Raw genomic sequence first — 17,435 nt, forward strand, 5'->3', positions numbered from 1 at the left:
CCTGTGTTTGGGGTGAGCAGTATTGGGTGAAACGGCTGCTCTGAAATAACAGACTCAAAGTGGAGGTTATGGGTCGCTCAAGTTTGCTACCTGTTCCGTAGGATCATTTGGCTGAGGACGTCACATGCCGTTCCCTTGAGAAGGGGGGTCCCTACGAGCAGTCCTTGCCCCAAAGATGTCACAAGCTGAGCACTTGTGTGGGATATAGAGCAAGGCCTGGGTAAACACCTGAGTAGGGTGTGTCTTGATTTTTTTTCTTGAGAACCGTTCACTACTGCTTCATTACAAAGTGGTTAAAGCTATGTTATAGCATTCTCATATTTGTTTTTTTCCCTTCTGGTGACCTTCAGAGCTGTTCTCCAGCTAACCTCCCACTTCCCCTGGTGGGAGATGTCTCTATTTCATAACCAAGGGGAGCTGAGCCAAAGGAGTGTGTGCTATTTATTTGAAGCCTATGATGGAGCCCAGGTGTCCTGACATCCCATCTTGTCTTTGAACCACAGAAACATCCATCTCCCAAGGCCAAAATATGTCATCAAACCTGAATTTCTAACTTCCGCTCCCCCACTCCTGCAATGAAAATGTGTTTGGGTTAAGGGCAAAGGAAAAGCTCCAGCTGGAAAATGCAGATCTGTCTTCCAACATCAAAATTTGACTGAGAATTTAGATGCATCATGGGATGCTGGATTTCAAAGTCAAGTCTTGCAGCTGCGTTGACAAGATCAACCCTCGCACTCCGTTACCTAGTACCAGCTCCCCTGACAAGTGGTAATCCCAGATACATGGAAGCTATGGGATATGCTGCTCTGCACAGAGTACTTTACTAGCTGCACGCTGGCTATTAACCCTTTCCTGGGCTACTCAGGGCCAGTAAAGCTGTCACTAAGCCCACGCTAATAAGGCTGGCTATAGGATGGCCCACTTTATGCAGAGCAAGAGGGGGTATTTTTGCTTAGTTCACCCACAAAGTTCACTTAGTTCACCATACCACCATGGTATGGTTCTCTGTTGCAGCCTGCTAACTTGCTAACTTATCTCCACGTGCAGAAAACTCCGCCATTCATGGAGCCAAGAAACCTGGCTCCCTCCAGCTTCTTGTTGGACTTGCTGTTGTCTCAGAAGGCAGCAATGCATCCAGCTCACGGGGGCCTCCCAGCTCTTCTCTGCAGCTCTCTTGCCATCAACGCACATACCTCTCTCTGCTTCCCAGGACTCTACCTGCTGACATCCAGGTGAGCCTGTAGCCAGTTGCTCCTCGGACTGGACTCCACCTGGCCTGGAGTGTGTCAGTAGTCTGGTTCTGCAGCACAATGCTTTTTACAGGCAGGAGTTTCACTGGAAGGAGAACAGGGAACAAACCTTTCAGTACACCTGCTTCCCAGTTGATGACTTTACTGGCTGCCACTCCTACAACTCTGTTTCTCCAGCCCATCTGTCAGTGGGAGTGGGATTTCTAAGGGCTCCTGCACTGCTTGGCAGGCTGATGGTATCTTGTATAAGACAGCTGTCTGGCCCAACAGCAGTGGAGAAAATGCACAAATCTGTGACCATTGCTTTCGAAGTCCGAAGCCTCCAGATACTGAGGTCTGAGGCCTGAACACGAGTGGTGAGAAAGGCAGGCAGCATGTGGTGCAGACAGGGAAGGAAGAGTAGGCAGTCAATGGGGGAAGGTTTCTTATGGAAAACACATGGGTAGGCTTTCAGGTGCCAGAAAACCCTTGGCCCCTGCAACCTGCCCCAGTTCTCCATGCAACACAAATTCTGAATGCGTTATTTATCTAGTAACCCCAAATGTCACTGCCAAGTGTGGAGTGGTTATCAGTAGTAAAGGGTGTGAACACACCCTTAGTGCAATAACACCAGCTGATGAGTCAAACCTCTTACATGTTTTTCCCACGGCAGACATGGGCTGGCTCGGCCCCTGAGGGTACACCGCGTAGATGCTGATGGTATACTCTCTATCCTCCTGCAAGTTATCCAGCACGTGGGAAGTGGCGTCACCCTGCAGAACCTGCTCGTAGGTCATTCCTGGTCTGTTGACTGCAAAACCAAAGAGAATAGTGGCAGCAAAGCACTGTTGCCTTCCCAGGGCCTGAGGCCTAGTCTCGTGGCAATGTTGTCACAACATGGCAAAGAACCTGCACAGCAGCTGATTTGAATGCATAGCTGAAATGGTTGAAGGCCCCCAATCCATGTGCTTTTGTTGACGCTCATGCTGTAGCTTAGATTTGACATGTCCACACAATCCCCAGTCTTACAGATCACCAGGAATGTGTGGGCCATATCAAAATTTTGAACTCACCTCATGTCCACACCTAAGCACTTGAATATCAACAGTATCCAGAGTGGATCTGGATGTAACAGTGCAAATGCATACAAGACATCCATGGCATCATCCCCACCTTGCCCTTCAAAAGAAAGTCCTTCAAAGGATGCTCCTACTCTCTGCTGGAGGAACCACGCTGTCTGGAAGAGGGTAAACTGGTCTTGTTCCAAAGTGACAGCAGGAGTACTGTACTGCAGTGACACTGTCAGGCCTTAGACAAAATGCCAGCTGTTCTCAGGACGCTGCTCATTAAAAAAAAATCTCAGAAAACTTTATAAAATCTCAACTCACCTCTAGGGATGTAGATCTTGTAGCCTTCCAGCTTGTCCAGGGGAGGTGTCCAAGCCACCTTCAAGCTAAAAAGTCCTTCTTCTATCACACGGAAATTAGTGACTGGAGGGATAGGTGCTTTGGGGTACAAAAATGGTGCAGAAATTTATGAGATGGTGCTGTATTAATGTGCTACAACAAAGACCCCTGAAAAATCTTTTGGTTTATGGACAAAAAGACACAATGGTGAGCAGAAACTGGCCTCCAAGCATCAGTTCTCCCTGTTCTCTCAGTCGTATCCTTAAGAGCAGTCTTAAGAGTCCTGTGACACTCTTGCTCACCTTGAAAAATGAGCTAAAACCTCCCCTTGGCAGAGTGCTTGCTGGCTTCCTCTTTGAATGGCGCTGGGAACCATGAAATATCTACCCACAAGACATTGCCCTGCAAACAGAGTAAACTCTGCTGCATTTTCAGGCAGACTGAGCAAAGCTGCACAAGGACACATGAATCAAATGCTACTTGTGCCTATGGATGCAACCCTCACAAAGAGAAGCCCATTTTGATCCAGCCAGCCACGGCAGACAGATTTATAGCTTCTGCCTCTGGCTTCATGTTGGGGATATTAAGAGAAGAGATCAAATGATTTTATTTCCACCCATAAAGACATTCTATCTTATTCTTGGCAAGTGCATATGAGTCAACCTCATTGAAGCTCTTTATTTATTCATCCTGTCTGAGATCTTCCCTCAAGAAGACAAACAATTTAGACATCACAGGGAAAAACAAGAACCAAAAAAAAAGGAAGAAAGGAACAATTCTCTTCAAAACCCCTCAGGCAAAGCAGACTTGGTGCTTCATGCAAAACAGAGCAGCAGAATTAGTGCACCTCTTAAAGAACAGCAATGCAGAAACTTCTGGATCTAAACCTGCTCCATCCACCACATTGATTCAGTGTCAACAGGTCTTTTAGACTAAAGTGAAGTTGGCCCTTTGTTTCTAAGAACTTTGTCATTATAGATAGTGATGTGACAGCAAAGAAATTTGGCATAGCACATTGCAACCCAGAAGAGATCCAGCCCACTCCAAGGAATCAGAGATCACTATTTGGGGTGTTTCCTAATGGCCCTTGTCATACAAGCTTCATGTTCTCCTTGAGTGAAATGAAAGCCGTACTGCCAACTCAAGCCTTTTGGACCATCCATTTCCCAAACAAGGTGTTTAGATTATAAATTTATCCATAAATTTTATGTCTATGTTTATAAAATTACAGTCCCCAAGAGCTTCTTTCATTCTAGGTACGTGGGAGTTACATTAACTGAACCCTAGCCTGGATTTGTAAATCCTGTTGTTTATTAAATTGGATGATAGGAGCTATCCAGCAAGCTCCATCCTGTACTTCCATGTATCACACACACACACACACTGTGCTGCACACACACTCTCCAAACTACAGCATCCCTACATAGCCTCACACTGCATCTACTCACACATGAGGCACCATGGACGTCTGGGCAGGAGATGGTCCTCCTTCCCCCACCACCCTCAGCTCCTGGAAGTATGGTTTCAGGGCTGGAGTCTTTCTGGGCCCGCACGGACAAGGAACATACAGGGATGACTGCAGAACAGCTACTCACTTGTTTTACCCTTGACAGTTGTCAGCTCCCCAAGACTGTCTGCATAGACAGCCTGCACTGTGAAGACATACTTGGTGTTGGGTTTGAGATCGGTCACCAGCACCGTGTCTTTGTCACCATCCACCACAATCTGTTACATACACAGACAAAGAACACTGTGTGACCTGCACGACAGTACAAGACCATTATGTTTACAACACCTTGGAGAACCACACTTCTCTGACACAAGTTAACTTCCACGAGTAGTAGCAGCCTCTTAAAAGCCACTAACTCAGTACATTGCTATCCTCAAATGATACCCGTGTTTGCACTGGACATAGCAGTGACTCTTCAGGGCTCCTCAGTGCTTGTGCTCAGGTCCAGGTGCAGACAGGTTGGAGAGGGGTTGTGCTGCACTGCTGCACAGTGTCAAGGGTGGGTTTCATCACGGTACCCAGAAAAGACCCCATGAAAACAAGACTGTGCACAAGAGGTGAAGGGGGTCCCCAAGCTCCACTCTAGGGAAAATGGAGGTAAAACAGCCATCTTAGATAAAGAAAGCTTGTTTTAAGGTAATAAAAAGAGATTCCAACTTAACCTGAGGAAAAGAGAGGTGGAGATATAATTTCGGTATTTTTACCTATGAGTGAAAATGAGATTCTGAAACAACCAAGGAAGATCATTCCTGCTAAGTACAGTCTTAATAATTAATATAATTAATAATCTTAATCTTAATATTTTATGATTTCATAGCTTTGTTCTATTATTACAAATCAAAGCTTTAGGCCAAAATCTTCTACCCTTCAATCTTGCTCTTAGATGTTGGGCAGTGACAGAGCTGATCCTGAGCAAACTGACATGTTATAATATCCCTCACCCAAGGACATGACAAATCCAAAACCAAAATACACAAAAATTTTACCAAGAGCCCAGATCTTGGACATGTCATTCAAGCGTGACCACAGAGGAACAGGGGATGCTACTAGGGAAGCTGGAGCATGCCAAGACCTTGTCAGTCCCAAACGACTTTGTGACAGGGGAGCTATATTCTTCTTCTCTTCCTTCCCTGCCTTACCTCCAGAAATTCTGCCCTACCACAACATCAATGCCAAAATTAGCATGAGCAATCAACACATCTTCATATCAGATGGTCTATCTGTAGACCTACAAATGGCCTGTTATCTAATTCACTTTCCAGCCCTTGGAAGGAATGGCTGATGAAAAGGCATGAAGGCTGGGACAGCTCATCTAAAATATTTTCCTTTTCTAACTGCTCCTTTTCTCCAGCAGCTTTATCACCCCAACAGCACACCGTATAGTTCTGCCCTCCTCTGCTGCACTCCACAGCAAGCAGCTTCAGCAATTTACGTCAATCCACTAGGCTGTGAGGGGGATGGCTGAGGGACATGGTGCCATCTCCTGACTTTGGCTGCGTTGCCACAGCAGCCTCCAGCAGAGAACTAGCGGGTGACACTGGGACCTGCACAGCTTATCCCGTCAAACACTGGGGATCTGCACAACAGGAATGCAACTCTACCTGTTGCTGGTCCTCTGCAACTGGCTGCCCTGTAGGCAGCAAAGGTTGCAGGTGGACACGGTACCCCGTCACTCTCCCTGTAGCCGGCATCCACGTTAGCCTCAGTGAGCTGTGGCTATGTTCACTGACAAATAAATCCTGGGGACCGATGATCTGGGCTGCAAGAAGAGAGGGGAAAGGTCTTTCATTCAGGATACTTGTGATCAAGCCAGTACTGGATATGCACAAACCTTTCTTTAATGAGATCACCATATTCACTGCACATAAACTTTCACTGCATATACACTTTGGGTATAAACATACCTCACACAGCCTGGGAGGGAACAAGCAGTCGGGATTTGTTTCCAGACTAGAGACACCCAAATAGATTTTATTTTGATAAACTCCTGGACAGCACAAGAAGGGAAAACAAAACTAGTTCAGGCAACATTTTCCCTCTGAACATCTGCTTAATGTATAGGGAATCAGCTGCCTTCTACCTCCTCTTCATCGCCACCAGAGATGATTCTGACACAAAGCTTAAACCCTGGATGAAAAAAATCACAGGAAGCTCTGAAGTGCTGCAGAACAACAGAGAATGCAAAACAGACCCTTTGGGGACTTAGGGCTCATGCCAATGGATGACATTCTTCCAAGCTCTGCCCCCAGCATTTAACTCCTCTTCTCTGAAGTTGGTGTGCTGAAAGGGGGACAGGAATTCATTGCTACCACCTGCAGGTTCACTGCAACATCTCTGTCTCTTTGGAGAGACATCTAAGTCTCTTGGGAGATCTCTTTGGCTGCTCCCTGCAAGGAAGAAAGTCTTTCTTTCAAGGAAGAAAGACCCTGAGCTGTGCTGCTGGAGCTCACTATGACAGTCCCATTGTAAGAGCCACTGAGAGGCAGAACTGTGTCCTAGTGTGCAACTCCTGCCCCTTCTAAAGCGCAGCGAGAGCTTCAGGATCCTATATCACCAGATGGACCATGGGGACAAAGACACAAGCAACATATGCAGGACTACTCCCCCACCAGCAACAGGTACTGATCCTGTAGGGACATCCACCTCAAAAAGGTCCCTTGTAATGAACAGACGGGACACGGAAGGTCCATCTCCATCATATAGCTGGCACTTCCAGGGACTGAGAAGGAGATTATTCAAGCAGGTGGAAAGCAGGATAAAGGAAAAATCCTGACGCACCTTGCACAGTCTGCTTGATGGGCCGTGGTGGCTCTGAGGCAGTGAAACAGAGCCTTCGAGAGAGTTTGGGAGCCACATTGTGGAGCAGGTGGAAATTGTCAACATAAAGCACATGCTCTTCAGTAGGCTCAGAAGCTATTTTGCTCAGTTCATTCTTATCAGCATCCTTAATTCCTAGACAAAGAGAAGATGAAGAAAATAGCAGATGAGGAAAAGAGGAAAAGAAAAAACACTATCATAGGCCATATATTGTCAAGAGCAAGTGGGAGAGAGGTGTTGCCTCAGGGCCTCTGAGGGTCTTCATGTTTTACATTAGCTTTGCAGTCATGCTGGGTAAAAGATGAAATAAGGAATGGATACTCAAGCTAAACAAGTGGTGGAGTTGATGAAGCATCTCGCCTCAGGGAAAAAAGGTCAAAGTTTTCTCCAGAGGCATGTTAGAAATTTCCCCAGGGGGTTTGGCTGTGAGTGGGTTGCCATGGATTGGTTATGAAAGGGGGCAGGGCGGGATAGGGTCTTGTTCCTCCTGTTGGATACAGAAACCTTTCTGCCTTTCTGATAGAGTGAGCAGAGTGTGGGTCCTTGGGGGGCTGCTGAGAGTTACGTGAAAATCGTTAGAGTTTTTGAGTTTGACAAAAAAAAAGAAAAAACAAAATCACCTCTAAGTTTCATCTTATGTTGTTCTAAAAGGACTTATTCACTCTCCATAATGGCATTTCCTTGCCTTCCCCACCTCTTCTTCTCACCTGAATTCCTTTGGTAAGTGCTAGGTTTGACTTGTAATAAATGACTGTATCTAACTTTCTAACTTTGGCGGGCCTTTTTCTTTTCTTTCTTTTCTTTCTATCTTTCTTTCTTTCTTTTTTTTTTTTGCCCATGGACTTATTCTGATGGACATTTTAACATTGCTAAAGTTGATCTTCAAACTTCATTAACAGAAACCTTCAAAAGTAAGAACATTTCATTTTTGAAAATGTCATATCAAAACATTTTGACTTTTATGGAACTATTTATTGAATTCCTTCTGAATTCATAAGTAGTTTTGACAGATGCAAAAGTGCAGATTTTCACTGAATAAATCAGCTATTGACAACAACAAAAAACACCCCAGCATAGCACAGATGCAATTTCCCTCTATGTGTGCAATAGTAGCTAGTGCCTAAGCTTGGGGTTGTGCACAGCCTTCAGAGGTGAATGCTGTTGTGCATCTAGAGTCTTTCCTGGCGCATAACTTCCATGTTGGTGCACACCAAGTGTTTGATAGCAATGCTCCAGCTACCTTAGTGTGTCTGCACATACCTACAGCAAACACTGTCACCCCACCGTTCTGCAGGACGAGGGCTTCTTCTTCAAATGAATCACCAGATTTCCCATCTGTGATCAAAACAACTATCTGCGAAGAATTGGAGTTAGATCCAGACAACAAAAGAGCACAACATGAGCAGTTTACAGAGACCAACTCAGTATTTTCACACCTATGACTCATCCCTCGGAAAGGATGAGGACTTGAAAACAAATCCTTTGATAACCTGCACCTCTGAAGTGCCCCACTCAAAACTAAAAGCACGCTTGGCTGGCAGGTGGATTTTGGAAAGCATGAGCTAGGAAGGAACCAGAGCACAAAAGCTACAGTTCGTGGTAGTTTCTTCTCTGCATATCTCGTCCTACCCTACTGTGTCTAAACTCTACTTGGGCAGTAACCCTGGCTCCAGAGGAAGATTAAGGACAGCACAGAGAGAGGATTCAGCTCCAGAAGTCTCTGGAATAATAATAGCAGCTCTGGAAGCAGGACTCAGCTGCACTCTGGACAACATGCGTGCTCTTTGGTACCTGGATGGTGATATCAGGTGGCAGGAAACTCGTTAGTCACAGCCTGGGTTTAAATTAAAGCCAAGCTCAGCAGCGCAGTAACCCTACACCTCTCAAGCTCTTTGGGCAGTCACACATGAGATTATGTAAAAGGATTTATGGCTGATATGTTGGATCCTGTAATGGAGAAGGGACTCCGCTACAACACCTGTAAGCAGGTAGGTAGCATACCCACCCATAGCATCGCTTTCTCCCTCCTGCTTTGTTATCCAAAACAGATCACACTGATCACACCACCCTGGCTGTATGGATCATGTAGCTCGCTTCTGGCACAGAGGATCTTAAAGCAGGAGAGAAGGTGCAGCACGAAGCTGTAAATGTGGAAGGTCCATGCCTGGACGTGGGAGAATGGGAGGCAAAACCTGGCTGTAATAACTTCAGCCTCGATGAATGAGGTATCTCTACTCCTTCCCCTTCTCGATTTCAAGGCTGTTTGCCAGCAGAGCACAGCAGAGCAAACTGCCTCCTACAGGTCTGCCAAGAAAACTAGAATGCAATGCCTTCTTCTGGGTATCCTCAGAATTAAGAATCCCTTAAAAACGATGAAAAAAATTAAATATGATCTGAGGGAACTGGTGACTCAGAGCTATATATGAAAGGTAAAGATACTACAGCATGCCTGCTTCTTAAATAAGATGTTAATTGTGCTGCCACACTCGGATCAGGGGAGTGGACGTATACAATCCATTAGCAACAGCAGCATCATTGACACAGAGGAGGCACAAACGCCAGGACTTGTCTCCCTCTTATGTCTAAATCATGTCCCGAGGCCATTACTGTGCCTGACAATGTGAACCTGTTCTTTTTGCTTACACAATATGCGCCCTGAATTCAGGTCTTTAGCTGGAGGCATTTAAGAGAGGAGTGCTAGGTCTCTGTAATAAGTGGAGAGAGAGAAGCCGTTCCAGAAGGTGAGCCAGTCAATCTGAAATGAGCTCCTAACTGAGATACCTCAATTCCAACTCTAAAAACAGACAGGGTAAAAAAAGCCAGCTGGCTCCTTCATGCCTTCAGGTGAAGAAGGCAGAAGTCTGATCCCTTCAGAGGGTCACACCAGCAAAGACATCACAGAAGATCACTTACCTTTGCTGCATCCTCCCTCAGCATGGTAGGGTGAAATACAGCATAAGCCACAAATGCCAGGGCAGATCCCGTTTTTAAGTTGCCCCCTTTGAATGACAGATCCTGAATTGCCACCAGCATTTCTTCAATGGTTACATAATCCATCAGCTCAATACTCATCCTGGGAATGAGAAATGCAGGGACATAGGTGAATAAAGAGCAAGGAAACTCTAGTGTTACAGAAAGAATACATCTTTAATGGTAATGACCAGCAGTCACTTTGATAGCTCAATGGTCATATCAGGCTCAAAGGTAAACAAGAAGCCCCCTCTTCACAGGTCTCAAGGGAGTCCAGGATATGAGCCACAGAGGCGTCTTTCCTTAAAACAGTATCTAAAATTGGACATTTCTTGTAGGGCATTTCTTGTGACTGCATTAAGTACCATCCTCCTTGTCCTGAAAGATTTCCCCATTGCTGAGTGTCTCTAGACTACTGTTCTTTTGATGACATTTCTGGTGGGTTAACTTTAGCTTTGTTTTGTGATGGTTCAGTTAGCTGCCCTGGCTGAGCTGAACAGCAAGAGTTTTTTAACCATGGGGTTCCTCAGCAAAATCTACTGCTGCCCACAGCTGCAGGGCACTAGAAACCCACATGCTGGTGGGGGAGAACAGAATGACCTACCTTGGTTTCTCCTCATAGAGAACCACCCCCAGCCGAACGCCTCCTTTGCCCATCACCACATTCTCGAAAGAGTGGGCCACACTGGAGATGAATTCTTTGACCAACAGAGAGCTTTCTGTCCCGGAGCTCTGGGACTGCCCCACAAGGAACAAGATGTCTGCCACCTCCACCGTCCTGCACACTGAAGGAGAAGATAGGCAGGAAGGCTAAGTCCAAACTGTGCAATGAACCAGATGTGAGATAAACCCATGTAAGTTACGTGAACCCCGGAGATAGCTAAGGGAGCTACACCTTGCCTAGGCCCAAAGAAGTGGGTAGTTAGGGGCCCTCTAGAAGCTGTTTGCTTCTCTTTAACATCTTTCTGAACCCCCTTTTTGCTGTTCCCACCCAGGGAAGTTTCCCATTTAAAGGCAGGGATTGAAGCACAAACACTGAGGGCCAGATCTGTCAAGGCACAGAGGTATGTAGGACATGCCAGAAGCAAGAAGAGCCAGGCAGCCAGGGGCATTTGTTTGATCAGAGGCAGACCAACACTTGAGCTGGCTATCACAAATTCTCCTTGGAGACAACAGAATAAAATGGGCCCATCAAGAGTGATTCACCTCACCCATTTTTTTATTGAGACCTACTGGCCATCAGCAGAGCCCAGACACTCGGATGCCAACATTGACATCACAAATGTCATGTGAAGTGAATCCACTCCTATTCATGGGTCTGAGTGACCCACCAAAATCACATAAAAAGTTCTGCTGCAGAACTGAAACTGAGGAGCTGGATAAGCAACTGGTTATATTTGTAACAGCAACCACCCTCACATGGCGACTATTTCACGGGGCCAGCCTTGTGAAAGTCACCAAAACCAGTGAAGTGATATGTATACCAGGGAAGAAGGAGACTTGAGCCTAGAGAGTCAACAAGAAAGGGAAGTGGAGCCTGTCAGTGTAAAGCACTGCCCATCGACCTGAGATAAACATTTATCAAGTTGTTGGAGGCCCCTAATGAAAAGTCAGAAAAAAGTGTTAACAGAGAGAACTACCCTGTTGTGTAGGTGATTTACTGGACTGTTTGAAAGTGCAGTCCTAACGCCAGGAGCAACTAGGCTTTATCCTGGTAAAGGCACCTGGTAAAGGTGGTCTTCAAATGGTAACCAAGGTGCTTAACTCCACTTTTCTGTCATTTGTAAGCTGTTTTGCAGACCACCAAAACACCATGTGACACCCTGGGCTTCTCATCATCCAGGGTCCAGAGCTGTCATTAGACACCCATGCACATTCAGGGCCATCAGGACATTCATGCTGCTCTGTACAAGCCATAAAGCAAGTATGGTTTTCAAATGGGGCTTTCAAAATGACAAAATAGCAACTGCAAGGAGAGGTATCGGTTGTTCGTGCAGGTCTTTGCACAGGGTGCGCCATGCTCGTTTGCCTTTGCAATGCAGCTGTGCAATTTCAGTCCTGTGTGGAGCTCAGGACACCCTGGTCATTCAGCTTTGTAATGTTCCTCTCTTGCTGGGCAGCCCGAGCACCAAAGAGATTTCACACGCAGGAATGAATAGTTTGAGTGTTTTTCCCTTACAAGCCAGAGCTGATCTGATGATAGCTGGCAGGGAAGGGACAGGTATACAGGGAAATTTGTTTAATGAACATCAAGGCACATTTCCCTTTACAAAGTGTTCAATCTCTTTTAATTGAATTTCATTTTCTTTAGGCATCCAATAACTGTATTTCATGGACAGAAATCTGATGCCTTTTAGGGACACTCAAATAAATGAAGGCTGTAAATAGGAAGCTCAAAATTTATATTTTCTTTGGCATTTCCTTTTGTCGCAGGTGGATGTTGAGTTATTATTGTAGGGTTGCTGCAAAGTAGATCACACTGACTACTGGAGCAGGGTTTTCGGTATCACAGATTTGCTTGCAAGAACTGGTCTCAATCCCCATTTTTTTTTTTTTTTTGGACCACTTGCAAAGGCAGTGCATTGGGTTGTCTCAGGGATGCTCATGAGTCCTGGGCTGGCACCCCAGCTTGCCTGGTTAGAGCCTTAAAATAGCCTTGGAGGGCAGAGTCCTTCCAGGACTGACTGCACACCCTTTCCAGGGTGAATCCAGGCCCGTATACCGACAATATCGCCTCACAGCTCTACCAGCCAAACACAGGTGTAGGGACCTGTTATCGCCACTTGCTAACTTCCTCCTGCTGCAGAACAAAGAGCTTTGTTAGACTATGGAAAATGGGTTTATACCTTGGACCGCTCCACGTGTTTTTCATTCTGTGTCACTACTGCTTTGGAGTTCACCCAGCCACTGCCTTGATTTTCAGCTGCAGGTTTAGAGACCCAGCCCGCACCTGCCGGGGCTGGAGCACTTGCTCTAATTTGCCATTTTAAGGCCGAAGAGGAGTTGTGGGATGGGTGGGGGGGGGTTTCTCCAGATTTCCGCTGGATCTGCAAGCATATTGCAGCCATACTTCTGGAGTCCAGGTCCATGGAAGACTTGGAGGTGCGACATTCCCCATGAGTTAAAGCTTTTTAATCCCTCACAGTTCTGCTGCAATGGCTAGCCTGTTTTAGCTCAGCCTCTTCAATTTGACTGACTTTTACCCTGTTCCTATAAGCAGGTAGGGCTGATACCCAAGAAGCTTGGAGAGATGCAGGCTTCATTTTCTCAGATCATCCTTTGTTACTGTCTTTTCCTGCTCAATCCACTTTGGCCACATAGTGTGACAGAGAATCGCTTACCAGCTGCAGATGGATAGTTGTCCAAGAGTCTTTGTTACCCAAGTTTTTAGGTTTCTTCATCTTTCTTCATGCCTCTGACACAGAGTTCTTCATGATTTAACAGTTCTGTTTGCTGCAGAAAAATAATGACTGGCTCTTTTTAGTTTAGCTAGTTCCCAGCTGGGAATACAAAGCACTTTCCCTTGACAAAAATGAGAGACAATTATTTCAATTTTCCTTCCTAGAGCTATCAGTTGAAATTTCGCTTCTTTTCTCAATCCTCTGTAAGTGCTTTTCAGCTGAGATGTCAAGGTTGTCTTCGAGGCAGCTCAGCTGCTAACAGATGCAGATAAGCTCACCATAAGCTCTGTTCCCTGCTGTTGCTTCGGTCTATTTTGAATCTCCCCTCTTTCCCTAGCTTGGATGTCGATGTCCCTGGTTTCCCAGAATGATTTCAGGAAAAACCAGGTAGGTACTTGGCTCTGATTGAAGTTTCCTCAAAACTGAAGGAAATTGTTTTGCAGCGTCCCAGGTATGCCAACCTGTGCTATCCTGAGAAAATCCTAATAAGGGCTCAACAAGATAGAGAAGTATCCACTAGCTCTCCCAAAATCACTCATCTCTTGTAGTTGTTTGAGGCAGTGAGGAGACCTCTTTCTGGGAGACCTGCATTTTTGCCACTGATCTGGAAATCATGCTCAAAATGCCATTGATATTCACAGAACTGGGGGTTTTGCCACCTGCGGGGAACACCTCCACATCCCAAATCCCCAGAGAGCCTCCTCCATCCATGCTTGACCCCCGAAAGTCTTGCTCACCCTGCACAAAGTTCCTTTCCGTGTTTGCATCCAGAGTAACAAATGCAAAGCCAAGGGTGAGCTGTAAGAGCTGCACGGGAATAAAAGGGGCAGGATAGCGCCCTCTTTTCTAGAAAGGGACAAACAGACCCCACTCATTGAGATGCTGAGCCAGGTGCTCAGCACCTTTTCATAGCGGGCCCGGCTTGGCAATGAAACCTGAGCACATTCTGCTACTTGGATCAGGTACTGAAGCTGTCATTGGAAACATGTGATATTAAGCATATTTAGATTGGTACCTTCTGGAGAAAATACCAACACAGACAGCTATATTAATCACAGGGGGATATGATTTTATTTGAAATTTTCCATGCACCTCCAAAATTACCACGTTTCATCAATCACAGGTTTCCCAGAGACATCTGTAAATGCTGATTTATTGCACTGTTCCCAGCTCCGAATTAAATAGCATTATAGTCAAGTATATTGGCTTAATTGACGGACAGGAATTTAATCAAGTTAATTTTGTAGCTGATCCAAAGCTTCTATTAACTCCTTGTTGAATTTACTGAATTTACTCCAGGCGCTGTCAAAGCCTGAGGGTGTGTTCCTGCAGACCACATCAAAGAGTGAGGACCTGTTGGCTCACACCCAGCTTCATGACAATCCTGGGAGCTCTGGTTTAACTCCATAGGCTGGTCAAAAGCAGCAGGCTTGACCCTTTCTGCAGCACCAACCCAATTCATTTCCTTCTCATTTTCCAAGAGCTGCAGGAGGTATTAGACCACTAGGGCAAGAAAAGCTCCCTATCCACTCTCCCTACCTCCACAATGCAGTGAAATGGAGAAATAAATGTTCTTTTTCCCAGCAATTCCCTGAGGAATCCCAGAGTGCTTGGTCCCTGGAGCATGGGAGCAGCCTGGGGAGGGTGTGGGCACTGCCTTCCCCAGTCTGCCAGCCCAACCTGGCTCTCTGCACCACCACCACCAGATCCACAGGACACAAAGGCTGTAGGGTCATGGATCAGATCGTGCCTTAACTCCACTGGGCTGTTTCTCTGGGGTCTTTTTGGCTCCTGCCTATGCCAGGCTCACAAAGAGTTCTTTATGAGCTTGGCACATGCCATGAGGGAGACAGGGAGGCGATGAGGACTTGTGTCATCCTGACTCCCTGAACAGTGGCAGGAGACTTCAGGGCTGCACATCCCAGCCCTGAGGTCTCCGCTCTCAGTCCCCTCACATCGTATTCCCTTGGGTTTGTGGCTTGTCTCAACTCTTAGAAATTAGAATAAGAATCAGGAGGAGACGGTTTTCCCTTTTCTCCTCACCTTCCTCTGAAACAGCCAAGGCTGGACAGTATCAGAGGCAGGACAGTGAGCAGAGTCCTGATTTCCCCTTAAACCCTGGTGCAACAAGTCAGGTCTGTCTCCCTTTCGGGGCCAGCTGCAGATGCTCTGTTAGCCAGCTGCTCCCAGCTAAAAGGGACCTTAGTGCAAAAGCCAGAGGCATCAACACTACAGCCTCACCCTGACAGCCGCCATGTGCAGCCTCAGCCCACGACGTCAGCAAAAACCACTGCTTAGAAGAGGCTTTTCCCTCCCTGCTCTCTCTCTACGTCATCCCCAGCTGCTACATTCACAGCGGCCCACTTGTAACATACCTTCATGAACAGCCACGGCTCTGTGCTGTGCCATGGCCAATGCCAAGGCAAGGATCTGGGCATACAGCATTTTTTTTCCTATTCTTTGAGAAGAAACTCCTCCTCAGTTCCTGGAGTTAGCACGCAGCCTGGAGAGCCATTCATCTGCCAGAGAAAAGGGGCTTTAATACATGTCATCCTCACAGGATGCTCCTGCCTGCCTACAAGGGAAGGTTTCCCCCGACCACCAAGGCTCGTCTTGGCTTAGCACTCAGCACTGGAGTCCCTTGAACCCTTTAAATCATCGGGTTCTTTGCTGAGGCTGGCAAGAGCATATAGCACAGCTCTGTTCCCCGGCACCTTTCCTAATAGCACTTTTCTTCAGGCAATAATGACCAGGGCACATCAAGCCCAAAGGTGAACGCGACCGTTGCAAAGGAAAAGGAAAGTGGCTGTCACCTCAGTTACGCGAGGAGGAGAGATCCCCGGGCCTCCAGTCTATGAGTCTTGCTAGGAGATCATTGCAGACGGCAACCACCCACACTCTGCACTCAGCTCTTCATTAATTTGTTTTGCAACTAGCCTTCAAATTCCTAAATCTGCAATGAACTGCCTTGCATTTGCCATCCTTGGAAACCCAAGCCATCACTACATAGCAGCCAAAGGAGCCTGAGAGCTCTGGTTACTACCTACCTACGGACAGTTTAGTGACTCCCCTAACAAATGTTGACAGCTAGTTAGGGCTACAGAAGTCTCCTTCTGCAAAGCAATAACTTCCCTTTACAAAGCAATAACTGCAGCAGAAGTGGCATCACCAGAAGGGGTTTTATTCTTTTTTAATGGGCAATAAAAGGTTGTTCTTCTGTTCTAAGCTTCACCCGCTTGTTTCAGGCTGAGCAGGTTTCAGAGAGAGACATGGATTACTTCCAAGGTGGAAATTACAAAGGTTAGGAAAAGACAAGCTCAATGGCATCATCTAGCCTAGCTCTTAGCCAGCGCTGAATTCTTCCTTGCATTTAATAATATGCAATGTGAAAATCACATTATATGATAGACTTAGTTTCTTTTATAAAATAAAGCTGAGTTCCAATGAACTAATTTGACCTAAATGAATCTCCAAAAACGAAAAATGAAGGTCAAGTCCCCCGGAGTGGCCCAGCATGTGTGCGTCCATGCAGCACCGTGCACAGCCAGGGCACCGTGGCTGTTGTCACCCTGCACATTTCATAGCTAAACCCATTTCTGAAAACTTCAGGGCCGATTTCCTTAACAGGCAGCTCTGCTGCTTAATGTGTTTTCTGTTTCTTTTTTTTCCCTCTTGCTTCTCCTAATTGCTTGGTGTACTTGATGTAATTGAGATCTCTGCTGTGTAGCAGTTAACCTGTGCTGTGTCCTTCCTTTTTACCTCCTGTCAAAACCTCTGCGTGATGCTGCCATTAGTTGCTGTGGAGATGGCTTCAAAGTAAAAAAAAATAACCAAACAAAACCCCACAACCATATGTAGGTTTTTTAAACATTCAAAAAAGGACTTAACTACAGGAGCAAACAAGCTTATAGGAAACCGAGCATTGGAGAAGCTCAGAGCTGAGATGCAAAAAAGTCGGGTTTCAACCTCAGCTCTTCTACAATAGTTGCATTAATAATTTTGGCAGGCTCACCCTACCATCCCTCATGTCCCAGCATCCTCCTTGCAATGCAGAGCTGACAGCCTCTCCTTTTCCCTTCCCATTTAATATGCAGCTCTGTAG

At 46.2% G+C, this 17,435-nt stretch overlaps 1 protein-coding gene across 26 annotated transcripts in view; it reads right to left on the minus strand.

Moving 5' to 3' along the window:
- The window catches only part of LOC134142700 (collagen alpha-1(VII) chain-like), a 131,067-nt gene that overhangs the window by 102,415 nt on the left and 11,217 nt on the right, over nucleotides 1-17,435 (minus strand). For 24 of the 26 annotated variants that reach the window (XR_009958955.1, XR_009958957.1, XR_009958959.1 and 21 more), the window contains exons 2-11: nucleotides 15,709-15,852; nucleotides 10,537-10,717; nucleotides 9,876-10,035; nucleotides 8,223-8,316; nucleotides 6,924-7,097; nucleotides 5,747-5,904; nucleotides 4,231-4,360; nucleotides 2,618-2,734; nucleotides 1,885-2,040; nucleotides 1,219-1,335 (exon numbers count right to left, since the gene is read on the minus strand). Coding sequence is in view for 21 of the 26 variants with exons in the window: in XM_062580175.1 (XP_062436159.1) it covers nucleotides 1,219-1,335; nucleotides 1,885-2,040; nucleotides 2,618-2,734; nucleotides 4,231-4,360; nucleotides 5,747-5,904; nucleotides 6,924-7,097; nucleotides 8,223-8,316; nucleotides 9,876-10,035; nucleotides 10,537-10,717; nucleotides 15,709-15,778 (1,357 nt within the window). In the remaining 5 variants the exon portion in view is untranslated. Of the gene's footprint in view, nucleotides 1-1,218; nucleotides 1,336-1,884; nucleotides 2,041-2,617; nucleotides 2,735-4,230; nucleotides 4,361-5,746; nucleotides 5,905-6,923; nucleotides 7,098-8,222; nucleotides 8,317-8,967; nucleotides 8,978-9,875; nucleotides 10,036-10,536; nucleotides 10,718-13,273; nucleotides 13,386-15,708; nucleotides 15,853-17,435 lie in introns of those variants that run through there. The other 2 variants (XM_062580250.1, XM_062580267.1) reach the window with 2 other exon arrangements.

This window comes from Rhea pennata, chromosome 1 (genome assembly GCF_028389875.1).
Source record: "Rhea pennata isolate bPtePen1 chromosome 1, bPtePen1.pri, whole genome shotgun sequence".
Classification (NCBI taxonomy): domain Eukaryota; kingdom Metazoa; phylum Chordata; class Aves; order Rheiformes; family Rheidae; genus Rhea; species Rhea pennata.